Source organism: Sphaerodactylus townsendi, unplaced genomic scaffold (genome assembly GCF_021028975.2).
Source record: "Sphaerodactylus townsendi isolate TG3544 unplaced genomic scaffold, MPM_Stown_v2.3 scaffold_29, whole genome shotgun sequence".
In the NCBI taxonomy this organism is placed as follows: domain Eukaryota; kingdom Metazoa; phylum Chordata; class Lepidosauria; order Squamata; family Sphaerodactylidae; genus Sphaerodactylus; species Sphaerodactylus townsendi.
The window spans coordinates 261,185-281,606 of NW_025950462.1; the positions used below are offsets into that span (position 1 = coordinate 261,185).

The window sequence follows — 20,422 nt, forward strand, 5'->3', positions numbered from 1 at the left end:
ACACCCTGTGAGGTGGGTGGGTCTGAGAGAGCTCCGAAGAGCTGTGACTAGCCCAACGTCACCCAGCTGGCATGTGTTCAAGTGCACAAGCTAACCTAGTTCCCCAGATAAGCCTCCACAGCTCAAGTGGCAGAGCAGGGAATCAAACCCAGTTCTCCAGATTAGAATGTGCCTGCTCTTAACCACGACACCACGCTGGCTCTCAGTGGAACTCTTGCTGGCTGTGGAAAAGTACAGAAAGCCGAGTCCAACAGTTAGCTTTTGGTTGCACAATCCAACATCAGCCTGGACAGCTGCCAAGACGAAGCCTTCAGAAAATAGCTGCCCGGGACAGAGCGTTTTCAATCAGGAGAAAACAATCCTCCACCACAGCTCCAAACCAGGTGACAGAAACTTCTCTTCTCCTCTGAGCAATCTGGCAATCTGGCCTTTAGAAAATGTCAGCGCTGCTTGAAAACAGCAAAAGGGAGGAAATTGGGGACACGCAAGAACCAGGGTTGTTTCTGAAAGCGAAAACTGGTAACGCCCCCAGAACGCTGGATTCTGACCAGAATCTTTTTTGTTTGGGCAAAACTGCTGTTTTTCAGGGTTGCAACACTGCTTAGAGCATTGTCATGGCTACTTCCACACAAGGACAATCCGCTGTGTAGTGGTGATTGCTGCTGCAATAACTCAGCATCCGCACAACAGTTTTCCACGCACCTTTCTTGCTTCGGCATTGCCCTCCACAGCTTTAAAGGGGGGGATAGCTATCTTACTATTCTATTAGAATGATCTACTTACTACAACAGTGTGCCAGATCCCACCTTTCCTTAGAAAAAGCTTCTTGGCCTTTTTTTGTGGAGCCATAAGAGGTCAACCCATTTAAGATCCAAGGGAGCGACATTTACTCGGGAGGGATTCCTCCCATTCCCTTTGGGATCACGCCGAATGCATTGTGAAAGCAAACAAAAGCTTTCACAATTGGTGTTTGGGGTGGGGGAGGATTGGAAGGGGAGGAAGTGGCAGCAGATGGATTCACAATCCCCCTTCTATCTTTCAGTGAGGCAGAGTAGAGTATTTTTCCCCTCTCCATAAAGTTCAGAGTATAGCACATACTGTGCCCCCTTCCCCTATGTTATCTCTGAGCAACCTTTGAGGTAAGGTCACGCTAAGAATATCACTGGCCTAAGTCCACGGAAGGACCTTAATGGCGGGGAGGGGGTTGCAATCAGGGGCTTCCAGATGCTAGTCAAGCCCTCTAACCACTACACCACACTGTCCCCCAGTCAAGGATGAGTGTCTCTTCCACTTGAACCTCACCCGCCGCATCTCAAAAAGGATAAGGAGTTGAGAATAAAACTGCAAGGATTGTCATGCCCTTATATAAAGCCGTGGTGCGACTGCACTTGGAGTACTGTGTTCAGTTCTGGTCGCCACATCTCAAAAAGGATATCGAAGAGATAGAAAAAGTGCAGAGAAGGGCAACAAGGATGATTAAGGGACTGGAGCACCTTCCTTATGAGGAGAGGCTGCAGCGTTTGGGACTCTTTAGTTTGGAGAGGAGACGACTGAGGGGGGATAGGATTGAAGTCTATACAATTATGCATGGGGTAGAAAATGTTGACAGAGAGAAATTTTTCTCTCTTTCTCACCATACTAGAACCAGGGGGCATTCATTGAAAATGCTGGGGGGAAGAATTAGGACTAATCAAAGGAAACGCTTCTTCACGCAACGTGTGATTGGTGTTTGGAATATGCTGCCACAGGAGGTGGTGATGGCCACTCACCTGGATAGCTTTAAAAGGGGCTTGGACAGATTTATGGAGAAGTCGATCTGTGGCTACCAATCTTGATCCTCCTTGATCTGAGATTGCAAATGCCTTAGCAGACCAGGTGCTCGGGAGCAGCAGCTGCAGCAGAAGGCCCTTGCTTTCACCTCCTGCCTGTGAGCTCCCAAAGGCACCTGGTGGGCCACTGCGAGTAGCAGAGAGCTGGACTAGATGGACTCTGGTCTGATCCAGCTGGCTTGTTCTTATGTTCTTATCCACAAGAGACGGGCGGTCCTTCTTTAAACCACCCTTTTCACAGGTGCAATTACGGGGGTTCCCGAGCATACATTTTGCAAGACAGTCCCTGAGCCACCACAGCTAGGAAGACGTAAAAAAAAATAGGGAAACGAGGCCACATTTCTGAGCCGGTGAGCTCTAACCACTCCCACACAGCAAAACCTCTGGGATTTTAAGGACCCAACTTGGATCTCCTCTTCTCTATCCAACCAGCAGGCTAAAAAGGGACGAAGAATACAGGCCTGCAATTGACGGAAGAATGGCACTGAGCAATCCCCGTGCATTTGGAACGCTGCCGTGGGGCGCTCTTCATATGGTCCCCATAACCTGGTAGTGATTTTGGAGTCCTCTGTTCTCAGCTGAGTTTGGCTCTAATCGATTTATATCTGCATAATACTGTGATTCCTCGTGAGCCATTCGGAGTACTGCAAGCAGGAAAGCAACACCGGGGTTTAAATCAGCATTACCCCATATGTCCCAACTCGACCTCTGCGCTCAGCAGAGGCCAATTTACTGGAGGTCCCCGGCCCCTCAATGATGCGGCTGGCCTCCACTTGAGCCAGGGCCTTCACAGCCCTGGCCCCAGCCTGGTGGAACCCTCTTCCTCCAGCTGTCCGGGCCCTGCGGGACCTTGGGGATTTCCGCAGGGCCTGTAAGACTGAGTTGTTCCACCGGGCCTTTGGAGAGACCGGCCGCTGAGGGTGCCCCTGCCCCCTCCTCTTTACCCCCATGGCCCCTAATACCATCAGGACCCATTATTTCGCATTAGGAGGGTTTCATAAGGGCGCGGGCGATGCTCTAAGATATGACTGTTGTTTTAATTATATGTATGTTTTTAGCTGATGTTTTATCTGTACACCGCCCTGAGCCCTTCGGGGATAGGGCGGTATACTAAATTTAATAAATAATAATCATAATAAAATGTTAACCTGCCCATCACGGGGCTGCCAAGATCCACCGGGGGCTTCCAGTCAAAGAATCTACCCGCTCAGCCCCTTTTCCAAACTGTGTGTCTAATTTTGTAATTTTGTTTTTGTACTCACATACACAGGCATACCAAAATAAGACACACCTGACTGGGTGGACGGCAGTTAACAAAAAAAAATTATATCACAATAAATCTTTAGTTGGCGTATCAGGAAGAAACCTGTTTCAGTTTATCCTTTTACCTCCAGTTGGCACAAAAGCTGAAGCAAACTGGATTCTGTAGCAGAGCTGCTTGGAAATACAACTGGGACCGCTGGGCTGGATTTTGCGGATGCATTTTTCTAAACCAGTTATATCAACTCTCATATAACAGTGCTGGCGAACCTATGGCACGGGTGCCAGAGGTGGCACTCAGAGCCCTCTCTGTGGGCATTCGTGCACAGAGTTCATCATGTGGGAGGGGGGTGGAAAATCACCCCCCACACACACACACACATCTAGGCTGGCCTGGGCATGATCCTTTACCTGGGAGTAAGCTCAGTTGCTGGCAATGGGGCTTGCTTCTGAGTAAACCCTCCTAGGATCGTGATTCACCCATTTGAAGCATTGCACAGTTGCTTCACCAAGCTTACTCCTGAGTAATGCGTGCCTCGGAGCCAACCGTTTTTTCTAAACTAAAACCTCAGTATTCGGGTTAAATTGCCGTGTTGGCACTTTGCGATAAATAAGTGGGTTTTGGGTTGCAGTTTGGGCACTCGGTCTCGAAAAGGTTCAACATCACTGTCATATAACAACAAACTTAATGTCTAGAGCAGAAAAGCTCTAGACATTATTTCAAAGGGATATTCGATATCCACCAGTACAGCAACCCTCTTCCTGCACAGTGTTGAAAATGTAATTAAATCTAATGGGGGGTGGGTGGGGGAGAGATCCAACTTATTTTCCACATGTTAAACCAGTAAGATTAACATTTCATGGCTATGCAAGTAAAAGGAGGGAGAGCATCCTTTTAGAGCGTGATAGATAAGGAGGAATATTAACTCTCTTGCTATCAATAAGTGCTTTCTAAGTGGCTGGCCAAGGATGAGAAGAAGTTGAGACCAAGGAGCAGCAGTGGCGAAGGAGGTTAAGAGCTCGTGTATCTAATCTGGAAGAACCGGGTTTGATTCCCAGCTCGGCCGCCTGAGCTGTGGAGGCTTATCTGGGGAATTCAGATTAGCCTGGGCACTCCCACACACGCCAGCTGGGTGACCTTGGGCTAGTCACAGCTTCTCAGAGCTCTCTCAGCCCCACCCACCTCCCAGGGTGTTTGTTGTGAGGGGGGAAGGGCAAGGAGATTGTCAGCCCCTTTGAGTCTCCTGCAGGAGAGAAAGGGGGGATATAAATCCAGTGGCGTAGGAGGTTAAGAGCTCGTGTATCTAATCTGGAGGAACCGGGTTTGATTCCCAGCTCTGCCGCCTGAGCTGTGGAGGCTTCTCTGGGGAATTCAGATTAGCCTGTGCACTCCCTTGCACGCCAGCTGGGTGACCTTGGGCTAGTCACAGCTTCTCGGAGCTCTCTCAGCCCCACCTACCTCACAGAGTGTTTGTTGTGAGGGGGGAAGGGCAAGGAGATTGTCAGCCCCTTTGAGCCTCCTGCAGGAGAGAAAGGGGGGATAGAAATCCAACCTCTTCTTCTTCTTCTTCTTCACATGTGAAACCGGTAAGATTAACATTTCATGGCTATGCAAGTAAAAGGAGGGAGAGCATCCTTTTAGTAGTAGTGTGATAGATAAGGAGGAATATTAACTCTGTTGCTTCTATTAACAAGGATTTGGTGCTATGCTACCAATAAGTGCGTTCCAAGTGGCTGGCCAAGGATGAGAAGGAGTTGAGACCAAGGCTGGCAAACGCGAGAAGGGGACATTTGAAAGGGGGAGGGGTACATGAAGGGTGGCCTGCTGGTGGTCAGTTGGCCCAGGCTGGCCCAAAGCGAAGCTGATGGGTCCTGGGTGAGCGCCTGGATGGGAAGGACCCTGGGTCGCTCTGCAGAAGCAGGCCACGGGGAGGCCCCTCTGAGCATGGCTAGAGGGCTGGGCTGGGGGTGGGAGGCCCAACGCAAGCCCCAGCGAACTCTGCAGAGACGCCCCCCAGAGAGCAAAGCAGAGAGGTTGCATCTGGCCCCGGGGTGCAGCAAGAGGCTGGCTTGGCTTCAGACCACCCCCCTCCCCAAATGACTGTGGGGCGGTCCGGGGTGGGGCGGTCTTTGCCCGGAGAAGCCCAGCTCCCCCTTCACCCCCCCCCCCGCGAGAAAGGCGCAAGGGAGAGGCGGAAGCGGCCCAGCGGGTCCCGCGCGTCCTCCTCCACGCCGGCGCCAGAGCGCCTCTGAGCGCGTGCAGAGCGCGCCCTGCTGCCTACCTGCGCGGGAGAAGCGGAAGGCGCGGAGGAAGGCGAGGCCCTGGGCGAGGCCGGCGGCCAAGGCGAAGGCGCCCTGGAAGGGGCAGCGGCGGAAGAAGAGCTCGAACTGGGCCGGCTCGCGGTGCCGCCCGGCCCGCCAGTACCCGTAGGCCATCGTGAACTGGTACAGGTCCGTCAGCAGCGCCGGCGCCGCCTCCTCCAACGCCGCCATCCCGGGCCACAGGGTGGCGGCGGCGGTGCCAAGGCTCGCCTGCCTGCCCGCCCGCCTCCTTCTTCCAGGGGGCCGGCCCTGCGCTCCCCCGCCCCGCAGCTGGCGCGGCCAAAGCCCGGCCCTGGTAGACTGCCGCCGGACGCGGAGGCTCGCCCCCCTGCCTGCGCTCCCTCCCCGGATCCCGACCGTGCGTAAAAACGCGCCTCCCTGCGCGCAGGCTGGCGGCGCGCCCTGCAGGGCTCAGAAGAAGAAGAGTTTGGATGTATATCCCCCCCCTTTCTCTCCTGCAGGAGACTCAAAGGGGCTGACAATCTCCTGGCCCTTCCCCCCTCACAACAAACACCCTGTGAGGAGGAGGAGGAGGAAGAAGAAGAAGAAGAAGAAGAAGAAGAAGAGGAAGAGGAGTTTGGATTTATATCCCCCCTTTCTCTCCTGCAGGCGACTCAAAGGGGCTGACAATCTCCTTGCCCTTCCCCCCTCACAACAAACACCCTGTGAGGTAGGTGGGGCCGAGAGAGCTCTGAAGAACTGTGACTAGCCCAAGGTCACCCAGCTGGCGTGGGTGGGAGTGCCCAGGCTAATCTGAATTCCCCACATAAGCCTCCACAGCTCAGGCGGCAGAGCAGGGAATCAAACCCGGTTCCTCCAGATTAGATACACGAGCTCTTAACCTCTTACGCCGCTGCTGCTCCAAAAGAAGGTCATCCAGCTGGACCCCATCCCGCTTAGCTTCCAGTTTAGGGAGACCCCGGCAAGGGAGAAGGGGAGGAGGTTGGGCCTTCACCACCTTCTGCACGGCCTGCCTTGGGAGTTTCCCACCCAAGCACCCAGCCCGCTCAGCTGCCAAAATCTCAATGAGTTTGGACTTGCCTGGGCCATCCAGCACCCACCCCACTTAGCTTCCAAGATTTTGGACTTATATCCCCCTTTTCTCTCCTGTAAGGAGACTCAAAGAGGTTTATAATCTCCTTTCCCTTCCCCACCACCCACAACACACACCCTGTGAGGTAGGTGGTGTAGAGAGAGATCCGAAAAGCTGTGACTCTGTCTAGCCCAAGGTCACCCAGCGGTCATGGTTCCCCAGATAAGCCTCCACAGCTCAAGTGGCAGAGCAGGGAATCAAACCCCGTTCTCCAGATTAGGGTGCACCTGCTCTTAACCACTGCACCACACTGGTTCCCAAGGGAGGAGGTTGCCTTGGGGGTTCCCATCCAAGCACCGTCCCTGCTCCGCTTTTGAGACCAGATCCAACATACTGCCACCACCCAAGACGACATATATTAGATGTACCCACAAAACGTACCCAGCGAGTCATGTAATCCAGATGGGAACCTGTTAAATGTACCTTTTCCCTGTCCTGTTTCATAGATCACGGCCGGGCTATGTTGTCTGTGTGATGTTTTCCGTTGTACTTTATTCTATTGAATCTTTCTGAGAAACCTGGTGCAGCCGTTATTGGATTTAATGTATAAATGCTTCTTAAACTTCTGCGCATGAGTAGAGCAAGCCATGATAGATAAACGTGAATAACACTTCACGTCTCGTCGAAGGCTTTCACGGTTGGAATAGCCCGGAAACCCCACAACCACCAGCTGAGAATGGGCCAGACATAGAGATATTGCTGTAAAAGGAAGTGATCACACTGCTTCAGCAGTGGTAAAGTTTTTTCACACCAGGGGAAGGGGATATGTCCCAGCAGCTCTAAAGGTTTTCAACTCCAAGGTACGGTAGTTCAGCAACTTCTCTATGGAGTTTCCTTATGGATAACTGCATGGAACAAGTCTGTTGAAAGAATACAATCTGGTTTCCTCTATAAAATACTCGGATTATCACACTCTGTACCATATGCTGTACTATGCTTAGAAACTGGTCAAAACCTACTTGAAACGAGCATGGCTGAATACATTCAAGAATTGGATCAAATTATGTTTTAACTCTGATGTACGCAGTTTAACATACACACTGCGCGCCCAGACCTATTTGCCTCCGAATGGTATCTTCTCAAATCAAAAATTTACTCAATAGGTTTATTGCTTGAAGATCTCTGTATGCTGAGCAGCTGAGAAAATGAGGTGGTAAAACAGATTGCCCCATTTGTGAGTGGGGCATTGAATGTTGTGTGTGTCTAGCTTTGAATGTTGCTTTCCCTATCATCATCTTCTGGTCACTCTGCAACCTGCAATTTTTTTTGTAAACCACCTGTGGCTGTTCTGGTCACACAGCTATCCAAAAGCAACACAAGGACGACACCTCTAATTTCAGCGGTGGCCTCTCGCCCCCCCCCCCCCCCAGCTGCAAGCTCAGGTGCCTTTTCACTGTTTTCCAAGCTACTGAGTTGGCTCTCCCTTGTTGCTTTCAACGGGGTTACATAAAACCCCGTCACGGCTCCTCGTGGAACTCAAATGCACAATTGCTCTTGGATTCCCCCACTTGCCGCAGAAATAGGAGACTAGGAGAGAGATCTGAAGCACACCTGTGGCATAGGGTTAGGCTGCTTGAATAGGTGAGCAGGCACTCAGGTGTAAAGCACTGCATACTTTACTCTCTCAAATATCAAGGAAACAAAAGGGAACTTGGCCTCTATGACTATATTTTACCAACCCAGTGCTTGTTTATAAGCTGAAGAACTCCCAAGGGAAACCCCAAACTTGGGAACCAGAAACCGAGCCAGCGTGCCCGCGTGCTTTATTCACCCAAAGGCCTGTTGTGCGTTCAGGAGCTCTGCCACAGCGGTCCGTGGAGCATTTGTTGCTGGGATGCGCTGTTTCCCTGGCAGCCAGTTCAGTCTATGCAGGAGAGACTGGGCATGGTTGTCACAAGGGGTTCTCATGCCCAGCGCCCAATTCCAGGGAGGAGCATGCACTGCCCTGGAGAGACCAAAAGGGGTTGGGTCTTTTCTAGAAGAGGAGTTTGGATTTATATCCCCCCTTTCTCACCTGCAGGAGACTCAAAGGGGTTTACAATCTCCTTGCCCTTCCTCCCTCACAACAAACACCCTGTGAGGTAGGTGGGGCTGAGAGAGCTCCCAGAAGCTGTGACTAGCCCAAGGTCACCCAGCTGGCGTGTGTGGGAGTGCACAGGCTAATGTGAATTCCCCAGATAAGCCTCCACAGCTCAGGCAGCAGAGCTGGGAATGAAACCCGGTTCCTCCAGATTAGATACACGAGCTCTTAACCTCCTCCTACGCCACTGCTGCTCCTTCTAGGCAAGCCCTTTGCCCTTGTGCGGCTGTGCCGTCTGGCTGAAGAGGGCCGTCCTGGCTGGTTACAGCAAACGCATCAGGAGGGGTGGGGGGAGATGCAAAGATGACATTCTGGATTTTTCTCCTGTAAGGAGCTCCAAGCACATCAGTGGGCGCCTGCCCGCCACCTCTTTTAAACAAGCTTAGGAGGTAGTTTAAGCTGAGAGATGACTGGCCCAAGGCCACCTTGTGGGTTCCATCTTTCAGTAGGAATTTGAATCCAGTGCCCTTTGGATCAATCACAACGCCCTACCTGCTACCCCACAGGAGCTGTGCCTGCTTCAACCACTAACTGTGTTCAGTAGGACTGACCTCTCTCCTCCCCAGCATGGGCTCTGCCGAGCCCCTGCCCACCTGAACACTCCACTGAGCCCAAATGCAGCTCCCTCCAGTTGGTGGTAAAAATGGTCAGGTTTTTTATGTGGAATCCCAACTTTCCCTTTAAGATTCTCTCCCTAACAAGACTTGTAGGGGGCCAGGCTGACCATTGGCCTCCTCGTGCCTCTCCCTTCCTTACAACAGCAGATTCTGTTTCCAAGAATCTTTCCAGATTTTCCTCTTCCGCCCAAATGCCAATTTAGCAACCATTCTCTGTGCCAGGCGAAACACATCTGTACCCCGGAAGAGATCCTTTCAGCTGATGGAAGGAATCTGATGGATTATTTAGGACAGGCAAGGGCTGGACTCAACCTGGAGAAGCGAAGGCTAAGGGGGGGACACGATAGCTACCCTGTTTCCCCGAAAATAAGATATCCCCTGAAAATAAGACGTAGTAGAGGTTTTGCTGAAGTGCTAAATATAAAGCATCCCCCAAAAGTAAGACGTAGCAAAGTTTTTGTTTGGAAGCATGCCCGACGAACAGAACACAGAAAAATAAGACATCCCCTGAAAATAAGACATAGCGCATCTTTGGGAGCAAAAATTAATATAAGACACTGTCTTATTTTCGGGGAAACAGGGTGTTTAAATATTTGAAGGGATGCCGTGTCAAAGAGGGAGCAAGCTTGTTTTCTGCTGCCTCAGAGACTAGGACCAGGAGTCATGTGTTCAAGGTGCAGGAAAAGAGATTCCACCTAAACATTGGGAAGAACTTCCTGACAGTAAGAGCTGTTCGACAGATGAATTCACTGCCTCGGAGTGTGGTGGAGTCTCCTCCTTTGGAGGTTTTTAAACAGAGGCTGGATGATCATATCAGAAGTGCTTTGATTGTGTGTTCCTGCATGGCAGGACGTTGGATTTGATGGCCCTTGGGGAACTTCCATAATTCTATGAAATAGCCAGAGACCTCCGGCCTGAAAAAGTCACTGCAATATTTGAAGATTCTGGCCTGTTTTTTGGCACCTGCAGCTTTGGATTCCAAAGTCTGGAATCATTTGTGCACAGAAGAGCTCCAAGATCCCCTTTGGCCCAAGTTACAGCACGCCAAAGAGAGAGAGAGAGAGCCAGAGAGAGAGAGAGAACCAGAGAGAGAGCCAGAGAGAGAGAGAGAGAGCCAGAGAGAGAGAGAGCCAGAGAGAGAGAGAGCGCCAGAGAGCCAAGAAACAGTCAAAAGGACACGCAGGAATAAATCCATGGACCGGCCCTACTGTGAATCAGACCTGGGTCTATCAAGGTCACTGTGGTCTTCTCAGACCAGAAGCAACTCTCCAGGTTCTCACACAGGAGGAGTTTGGATTTATGTCTCCCCTTTCTGTCCTGTAAGTTGACTCAAAGGAGCTTACAATCTCCTTTCCCTCCCCCCCCCTTCACAACAAACACCCTGTGAGGTAGGTGGGGCTGAGAGCTCCAAAGAACTCTGACTGGCCCAAGGTCACCCAACTGGCATGGGTTGGAGTGCACAAGCTAATCTGGTTCACCAGAGAAGCCTCCACAGCTCAAGTGGAAGCATGGGGAATCAAACCCGGCTCTTCAGATTGGAGCGCACCTGCTCCTAACCACTACACCACGCTGGCTCTTTTTCATATTACCCAATATGAAATACCTCCTATTGCCTAATATGTGGTCCTTTCACCTGGAAGTGCTGGGGATTGAACCGGTGGCCTTCTGCACGCCAAGCAGATGTTCTACCACTGAGTGGCAGGCCTGTGTGGTAATCAAGTTTAGCCAAGCTCTGCCAGGTGAGACACAATGGGGAAGGAGTTGCTTGGGTCAGAACTCCTCCTCAAGGTCTAATACTGAGGCCCAATCCAGAAGGGCTATCTGCGCTACACGCCCCGGTGACTTGAAGGGGACTGGCACGACACCCTTGCGAGGTCACATCCACGTGCCAAAGAGAGACTGGCAGCCCCACATCTAGGCAAAGGCGAAAGGGCCGGGGCCCCTCAGATTCAAGGTGCAGGAAAAGAGATTCCACCTAAACATCAGGAAGAACTTCCTGACCGTCAGGGCTGTTCGACAGTGGAATTCACTGCCTCAGAGAGTGGTGGAGTCTCCTTCTTTGGAGGTTTTTAAACAGAGGCTGGATCAGCATATGTCGAGAGTGCTTTGATTGTGTGTTCCTGCATGGCCGGGGGTTGGACTGGATGGCCCTTCTGGTCTCTTCCAACTCTTATGGGGGGGAAAAAGATTCTCGATCTGCCCTGCCTTCCAACACTTGACCTTTTATTAGCTTTAGAAAGTGTAGGGGTTTGCGGTTATATCTTGTTGAAGGCAGCTATGTCAACACTTTGCACCTGGAAGAGAGAAAGAGAGATGGCATCAGTGAGGCCTGCCGGATCAGGCTGAAGCAAAACATTTCAGCAGGCCACGCTATCTTCTGGCCACGCAGAGGTGTGGGGGCACCGCAGGGGGGGCACAAAAAAGCCAGAGTGGGCACCGGGCGCACTCTGGCCCAGCTACGCCTCTGTCCAGCACTTACGTGCAGGAATGGGGAATCAAACCCAGTTCTCCAGATTAGAGTCCACCTACTCTTAACCACTACATCACACTGGCTCAAAAAGCCTCTGGCTCTGGAGAGCCGGTCACTTTTCGGGCCAGGGACCACCAGTAAGTTGACACCCACTGAGCATAATGCTCAAAAGCTTATATCCCAAGATGTTACTGACTCTGGAGACAAAATACATTTCCTCACCACTGCACTGAACTGAAAACTGGATTCTAGGGCTTGTTTCTGTTCTGGGTCCTAGGAGAAGGCTGACCACAGAAGCAGCCCTCTTGGAGAACGCACTTAAGAACATAAGAACAAGCCAGCTGGATCAGACCAGAGTCCATGTAGTCCAGCTCTCTGCTACTCGCAGTGGCCCACCAGGTGCCTTTGGGAGCTCACATGCAGGAGGTGAAAGCAAGGGCCTTCTGCTGCTGCTGCTGCTCCCGAGCACCTGGTCTGCTAAGGCATTTGCAATCCCAGATCAAGGAGGATCAAGATTGGTAGCCATAAATTGACTTCTCCTCCATAACTCTGTCCAAACCATAAATGAATACTCACAGTAAAAAGTCTATAAGAACATAAGAACAAGCCAGCCAGATCAGACCAGAGTCCATCTAGTCCAGCACTCTGCTACTCTCAGTGGCCCACCAGGTGCCATTGGGAGCTCACGTGCAGGAGGTGAAAGCAATGGCCTTCGGCGGCTGTTGCTCCCGATCACCTGGTCTGCTAAGGCATTTGCAATCTGAGATCAAGGAGGATCAAGATGGGTAGCCATAGATCGACTTCTCCTCCATAAATCTGTCCAAGCCCCTTTTAAAGCTATCCAGGTGAGTGGCCATCACCACCTCCTGGGGCAGCATATCCCAAACACCAATCACAGGTTGCGTGAAGAAGTGTTTCCTTTTACTAGTCCTAACTCTTCCCCCCCCCAGCATTTTCAACGAATGCCCCACTTACATAGTCTTCAAATTTGGTGATCTCCTCCTCCAGTATATCTGTCCCAACCTTGTCGTCCTCGACCACACACTGGATCTGGAGTTTCTTGATGCCGTAGCCCACTGGGACCAGCTTGGAGGCTCCCCAGACCAGGCCGTCCATCTGAATGGTTCGGACGTACTCCTCCATCTTGGCCATGTCGGTTTCGTCATCCCACTGAAACAGGTGAGAAAAGAGAAGAAGGGGGGGTTACTTTTTCCAGCAGTCAGTGAAACCCAGGGGCTGAACTGAGCTAGGGAAAGCTGGCGAAGGATTGCCCTTGGAAGTGCAGTTTATTTATTTATTGAATTTAATATACCGCCCTATCCCCGAAGGGCTCAGGGCAGTGTACAAATAAAACATCATCTAAAAACATAAATATAGTTTAAAACAACAATCCTATCCTAGAGCAGCGTCCCACAAAACCCTTACAAAACCCTCCTAATAAGAATGGTGGGTCCTGATGGTATTAAGGACCCATGGGGGGTACAGAGGAGGAGTTAGCCCTTCCACATTGCTGGGGCTAGGGGTGTAGCGCTCCCCCCACCACGGCAATCTGAAAATCTACACAAAAAATGTTGGCCCTCACTTTGAACCAGAGATTAAATCTGATTTTTGTTCTTTTCTTCTATTTTAACTTTAAAAAAAGAAATTGTGTATATTTATGGCATTAAAAGATAAATTAAGTTGTATGATACGTTGATATCATACAATACGATACTATCATACAATACTATACATATATTTTATGCATTTCTGAGATTCTAAACTTTTTCTGCGCCATCTGCCGGCCTTCACGGATCGTTTGCAGTTTCTACAAAACTCTCAAAATTCCCCTTGAATTTGTTACGCTGACCCGCAATATATCAAAATTGTGATGGGGAAAGTCATGATGTGGAAGGGATGACTGTAAAAGGCTTTCTGGAGATAAGCAGGAAGTAAATCCATATTGCAAATTCACATCGGTAAACTGTAAACATACAGTTAGTGCTTCATGATTACTGCAAAACGTTTGAGTGTGCAGATCATAAAAAGCTATGGGGCTCTTGGGCTAGCAATTTTATGAAACGGTAGATTCCCCATTCTCCTTGACGCGAGTCTTCACAAAGAACCTACGTATCAGTAGCTTCGCCCCCCTTCCACACTCTTGTCTTGAAGAGCTGATTATCATGTGAGCACATAAGGTCAGTGTGGAACCGGGCCAAGGCCACTGAGTAGCAGAGAGAGAACAAATGCAGACCACAACTGCAACCAGGAGAGGGGGGATTTGGCAAAGCTCCACAACATTTCTGCTGGGTGCACTCTGCCAGATGATCATTATTCTCAGTGTTTTCTCTTGGCCTGGAAAATCCTACGGGGTCGCCATAAACCAGCTTCAACTTGACGGTCCTTTCCAATCCCCCCCGTCCCCAAAACAGGTCCACTCAAAATAAATTTTGTGGGACAAAACTGGCTGCAACATCACCATAACCCTAGAAGAAGAATAATTTGGATTTACATCCCCCCTTTCTCTCCTGTAAGGAGACTCAAAGGGGCTTACAATCTCCTTGCCCTTCCCCCCGACCCCAACAAACAGCCTGTGAGGTGGGTGGGGCTGAGCGAGCTCCAAAGAACTGTGACTAGCCCAAGGTCACCCAGCTGGAATGTGTTGGAGTGCACAAGCTAATCTGGTTCACCAGATAAGCCTCCGCAGCTCAAGTGGCAGAGCGGGGGATCCAACCTGGTTCTCCAGATTAGAGTGCACCTGCTTTTAACCACTACACCACCTAACGTGATTCCTTCGCTAGGGGAGAGGGACTTACTGGCTTGACATCCAGGAGGATCGAGGACTTGGCGATCAGCCCGGGCTTCTTGGACTTCTTCTCCGAGTACTGCAGCAGCCGCTCTTCCCGAACTCTGGCAGCCTCCTGGTCTTCCTCCTCGTCGTCACTGCCAGTAACAAGGTGCGATATCGTCATATTAGATCCTCCTCGGCGTGGCGGCAGAGACTTCTGTTATCGCGAGTTCGCGTCGCGAAGAGCGGCCGGCAGCAGCTCCACTTTCCTCGGAGGAGCAGGGAGGGGCTCCACTTTCTTCATGGGGGTGACATGCTTCGAGGAGGCAAAAGGAAACCATGAACCCTGCTGTGGAGCAAAAGTGAGAAGCGAGAGCCAGCGGCTGTGAAGCAAAAGCAAAAGCCAGTGGCAAAGCAAAGAGAGTGAAAGAGGGGTTTGGGGGAAGGTACCACTGATGGCAGGAGGAAGACAAACCTGTCTCACGAGACACATTCCAACCCCGGAAGTCTGTCTCTACAAACTGAAGTGAACAGGAAGGATTTGGGCGTCTTAATGGATAGTTCCATGGGAATGTCAACTCAATGCACGACAGCTGTGAAAAAGGCAAACTCTATGCTGGGGATAATTGGGAAAGGAGTTGAGAATAAAACTGCAAGGATTGTCATGCCCTTATATAAAGCCTTGGTGCGACTGCACTTGGAGTACTGTGTCAGTTCACAATGGTCAGCGCAGATCTCAAAAAAAGTGGATATTGAAGAGGATAGAAAAAAGAAGTGCTGAGAAGGGCAGCGAGTGATGATTTGAGGGACTTCGGAGTTAACCTCCCCTTATGAGGTGAGAGGCTGCAGCGTTTGGGACTCCTTTAGTTTGGAGAAGGAGACATCTGAGGGGGGGATATGATTGAAGTCTATAAAATTATGCATGGGGTAGAAAATGTTGACAGAGAGAAATTTTTCTCTCTTTCTCCCAATACTAGAACCAGGGGGCATTCATTGAAAATGCTGGGGGGAAGAATTAGGACTAATCAAAGGAAACACTTTTTTCTCATGCAACATGTGATTGGTGTTTGGAATGATGCTGCCACAGGAGGGTGGTGAGATGGCCACCTCACCTGGTAGCTTTTAAAAGCGGGCTTGGACAGATTTTGTGGAGGAGAAGTCGATCTATGGCTACCAATCTTGGGATCCCTCCCTTGATCTCCAGGTTGCAAATGCCTTAGCAGACCAGGTGCTCAGGAGTAGCAGCTGCAGCAGAAGGCCACTGCTTTCACATCCTGCACGTGAGCTCCCAAAGGCACCTGGTGGGCCACTGCGAGTAGCAGAGTGCTGGACTAGATGGACTCTGGTCTGATCCAACAGGCTAGTTCTTATGTTCTTATGTCCTAAGGGCACTCAGGCATGGCAGCCTCTATTTATTCCACCAGGGCTTGCACTCGATAATTTCCTGTGGTGAGGGGGTTACCTTCTGCGGCTTTGGGCTGCAAAACGTTCTGGGCCAGTCTATCTATTTACAAAATTGGTATCTTGTCTTGTAAGGGTATTCAAAGGAGTTAAGGAAAGGTCATGTTGAACTTGGGAGACGTGAAGTTTCGACATGTTATACTGATCAATTTCCTCTCGAGTATTTTGGCTATTTCCCACTTTGAAGTGTGCCAGGGGTCAACAAAAAGAAGAGCAGGAAGGGCTAGCCAGTAAAAAGTTCCCAACGCATGGCTCAGATTCACGCTGCGGTGGTGACATGGCTGAGACCACAGGCTGATTCATGGGGCTCAAAAGAAGCATTCTTTGTTCAGTCTGCCACTACCTGGGGTGACAGAGGTAAAATCTGCTTTCGCGGTGTGTGTGTGTGTGTGTGTGTGTGTGTGTGTCTACAGATGCTTCTGTGCCTCCAAATGACGGAGCAATGGAGAGTTGGGGGGTTGCTTTACCTGTGTGGGGGGTGTCTGGGAAGGGTGATGAGAGGTAGATGTCTTTTCCAGCATGCTCAGGCGAGTTTCCAATCTGGAGACGGCAAGCTGGAGGTCCGTAACCACTGCAGGTAGGGGAGAGAAGACATAGACACAAAACCACGGCATCAGCCACAGGGGAACCTGGCCCGCAAAGGATGCATTCGCTTTCTTTTCGTCCGGGCAGCACTGGCATTGGTGGCCGGACCACCAAATTCACAAAGACGACGACGACTTTGGGTTCATACCCCCCCTTCTCTCTTATAAGGAGACTCAAAGGGGCTTACAAGTTCCTCCCCCTCACCCCCACAACAAGCACCCTGTGAGGTGGGTGGGGCTGAGAGAGCTCTGAAGAGCTATGACTAGCCCAAGGTCACCCAGCTGGCATGTTCGGGCTTTCCTGAGCCATCCACCCCACTTAACTTCCAAGATTTTGGATTTATACCCCCCTTTTCTCTCCTGTAAGGAGGTAGGTGGTGTAGAGAGAGAGATCCAAAAAGCTGTGACTCTAGCCCAGTGATTCCCAAAGTGGGCGCCACCGCCCCCTGGTGGGTGCTGCAGCGATCCAGGGAGGCAGTGATGGCCACAGGTAGAAACATTAATACATATATCTTTCTGTTTAATTGCTATTAACATTTAAAAAAAATAATTTCCAGGAGGCGCTAAGTAATATTTTTTCTGGAAAGGGGGCAGTAGGCCAAATAAGTTTGGGAACCACTGCGTCTAGCCCAAGATCACTCAGCTGTCGTGGTTCACCAGATAAGCCTCCACAGCTCAAGTAGCAGAGCGGGGAATCAAACCCGGTTCTCCAGATTAGAATGCATCTGCTCTTCACCACTACGCCACGCTGGCTCTCATAGAGAATATCCAACATGCTCAGTCAGGAGCTCCTGCCACTCACCGCTACGGAGGTTCAGATTCTCCACCTCCAGTCCTGCAATTCTGGCCACCAGCTCATTTTGGTCTCCAGACGGCCCTGCCGAGGAGGTGCTGTTAGCACTCTGCAATGAAGGCAGACAGAAGGAAGGGGTTGGGGTCAATAGCTGCCATTTCATCAGGCTGAAACATGTACCACCTAACTGTGCTGTACCATTGGGGAAGGGGGAGGACATTGGGGACAGGGGGAGGAGAAGCAAAGCGGGGGGGACACAACTAGGACAAAGGAAGGTCACAAGAAAGCACGAAGCCTGCTTCAACAGCCTCACTCGCCTTGAACCTGGTGATGAATTGGGGTGGGGCAGGTACCTTCACTTCTTGCGGCGGCCAAGAAAGCCAATGCGATTCTGGGCTGAATCATTAAGAATATAGTGTCTAGGTCCGTGGTGGCGAACCTTTGGCACTCCAGATGTTATGGACTACAATTCCCATCAGCCCCTTCCAGCATGGCCATCAGCTTCCGGCATGGCCAATTGGCCGTGTAACATGGCGAATTGATGAAACAACAGTCCACTAACATCTGGAGATATAAGGTTATTCGCCACCACTGGTCTAGATCAAGGGAAGTAATTAAACCTCTCTATTCTGCATTGGTCAGACCTCACCTGGAATACTGTGTACAGTTCTGGGCACCGCAATTCAAGGACACTGACAAGCTGGAACAGGTCCAGAGGCGGGCAACCAAAATGGCGAAAGGTCTGGAATCCATGCCCCACGAAGAGAGACTTAGGGAGCTGGGGATGTTTAGTTTGGTGAAGAGAAGGTTAAGTGGGGGACATGATAGCCATGTTTAGATATTTGAAGGGATGTCATGTTGGTGAGGGAGCAAGCTTGTTTTCTGCGGCTCGAGACTAGGACCGGGAATAATGGGTTCAAGGTGAAGGAAAAGAGATTCCACCTAAACATCAGGAAAAACTTCCTGATCATCAGGGCTGTTCAATAGTGGAATTCACTGCCTCGGAGAGTGGTTTAGTCTCCTTCTTTGGAGGTTTGAAAACAGAGGCTGGATGAACATATGTCGGGAGTGCTTTGATGGTGTGTTCCTGCATTGCAGGGGGTTGGACTTAATGGCCCGTTGGGTCTATTCCAACTCTATGATTCTTAAAGGCAATATTTCTGTACCTTCATCCTGTGAAAGCATTCTATACGTTGGTAACTATGCCCTCTTTCCATGCATAGCATATCCCCAAATCTTAAAAGGAAGCGACAGTTTCGTGCCAACCTATGCATTTGTGGCACAGAAGTAGGGTGCAGGAAGGGCCTTTGGAGGCCACACCTGTGTCATGCCTGGCTCCAGGCTTAGTCCCCGGCGAAGATTTCACACAGCAGGTGAAGAGAAGCAGGGAGAGCCATTGCTGGCCAGAGCAGGATGTCCTGAAAAGAAGGCCTCACTGGGTATGGCAGCTTCACATTTGCTTCATAGAAAAGGGGGCTTTCTGTCCCAATGCCGGGATGTCTCCCTCCTGCCATCAAAGGGGCTTAGGGATTTGCACCTGCTTGTGGGGAGGGGGCCTCACCTACTGATATGTTAATGGCCCTTTTGCCTTTCCTTTCATTTTCCTTTGATGCTGGCAACTGAAGTGAACTAGAAGCAACTCTAGCGGGAGAAGCGGCAGGTGGCTGAGAAGTATCACTGCGCTGGCCTTGAGATGCTCAACTCCCAAACATCTCTCTTTCCGGGGTGCTGTGTGGTTTCCGGGCTGTATGGCCGTGTTCTAGCAGCATTCTGACGTTTCGCCTGCATCTGTGGCTGGCATCTTCAGAGGATCTGTGGCTTCTGAAGATGCAGCAACACAGCGTCGAAATGCTGTTTTAGCCAAGTGGCCAATGCCCAAAGCTCCCCACAACACCAATATTCCATTGAAAGTCCAGCCGACATCGCATCTGGAAAGCCTCTCTTTCATCGTCCTGTATCAGCCCGTTCACATTCTAGTGGGGAATCAGGGAGGGGGGATTAATGGCAAGAACTCTGGGGAAATAAAGGCAACTGTATTCCTGTGGTCTGGCAGAATTGGCTTTCTGAAAGCCAGGTTCTTGCTGTTATCAATAAAGACTTCTGAGTTCTTCACCAGAGTCTCCTTATTGACTTCAGTCCCAAGACCTGACATCCTGACACCTTTTAGGAGAAAAAGCCAAAGCGGGACTCCCATTCCACCGAAGATGCAGAATTCAAGGTAGGTGATCAGAATAGCATTTTGGTTCAGTCATGGGGATTCCCTTCTTCACAAGAGAGCACAGATAAATCAAAAGAAGAAGAGAAGAAGAAGAGTTTGGATTTATATCCCCCCTTTCTCTCCTGCAGGAGACTCAAAGGGGCTTACAATCTCCTTGCCCTTCCCCCCTCACAACAAACACCCGGTGAGGTGGGTGGGGCTGAGAGAGCTCCGAGAAGCTGTGACTAGCCCAAGGTCACCCAGCTGGCGTGTGTGGCAGTGCACAACCTAATCTGGTTCCCCAGATAAGCCTCCACAGTTCATGTAGCAGAGCGGGGAATCAAAACCGGTTCCTCCAGATTAGATACACGAGCTCTTAACCTCCTACGCCACTGCTGCTGCAGACTGACTAGTTCTTTGAACCTCATGGTCGACTTCGAGAACAGCAGCCTCTCAGCCTCCATACTTTTGAAACTGGGAAGATCTCAAAAGCAGTTTGTGGTGTTGTACTGGAGGGGTATGTCGACTGTTCCAACCACGCCAGCACACCACCACTGAACAAGCTGGGATCCAGTCACCACCAGATCAGATTCCAGCAATGCAAGCAAGATGGTTTTCAATTATTCTAAATTTGTCTTTAAGGTGCTACTGGACACAAGGAAGATTTTCACGGTGTGAGCTTTCGATAGTCAAAACATCCTTCCTCAAAACACCCTTAGACTGCAGACCAACACAGTTACCTTCTGAAATGATCTTCTCAGAGGTGGGATTCAGGCGGTTCGCACCGGTTCTTCTCAACTGATCGCTAACCTACTGCAATCCCACCAGGGCGGCCACGCCTCTGGGTCGGTGGCACAGCCTTTGCTTCAGGAGAGGCCTGCTGCCCCACAGCCGCTGCCTTCCCTTGCCTCCCCGCACCCAACATTAGGACTAATAAAAGGAAACACTT

The 20,422-nt window shown here is 50.7% G+C and overlaps 2 protein-coding genes across 3 annotated transcripts in view; both read right to left on the reverse strand.

Moving 5' to 3' along the window:
• The window catches only part of NAPRT (nicotinate phosphoribosyltransferase), a 34,575-nt gene extending 28,985 nt beyond the window's left edge, over positions 1–5,590 (reverse strand). Inside the window, 1 exon segment of the mRNA XM_048482953.1 lies at positions 5,372–5,590. Coding sequence (XP_048338910.1) covers positions 5,372–5,582 — 211 coding nt within the window. The 5' untranslated portion in view covers positions 5,583–5,590.
• An 8,918-nt stretch (positions 5,591–14,508) lies between these two features.
• Positions 14,509–20,422, reverse strand: part of EEF1D (eukaryotic translation elongation factor 1 delta) — a 32,715-nt gene continuing 26,801 nt past the window's right edge. The window contains exons 7-9 of one of the 2 annotated variants that reach the window (XM_048482951.1): positions 17,286–17,385; positions 16,367–16,470; positions 14,509–14,754 (exon numbers count right to left, since the gene is read on the reverse strand). In XM_048482951.1, coding sequence (XP_048338908.1) covers positions 14,659–14,754; positions 16,367–16,470; positions 17,286–17,385 — 300 coding nt within the window. In that variant the 3' untranslated portion in view covers positions 14,509–14,658. Of the gene's footprint in view, positions 14,785–16,366; positions 16,471–17,285; positions 17,386–20,422 lie in introns of both variants that reach the window. The other variant, XM_048482948.1, reaches the window with a different exon arrangement.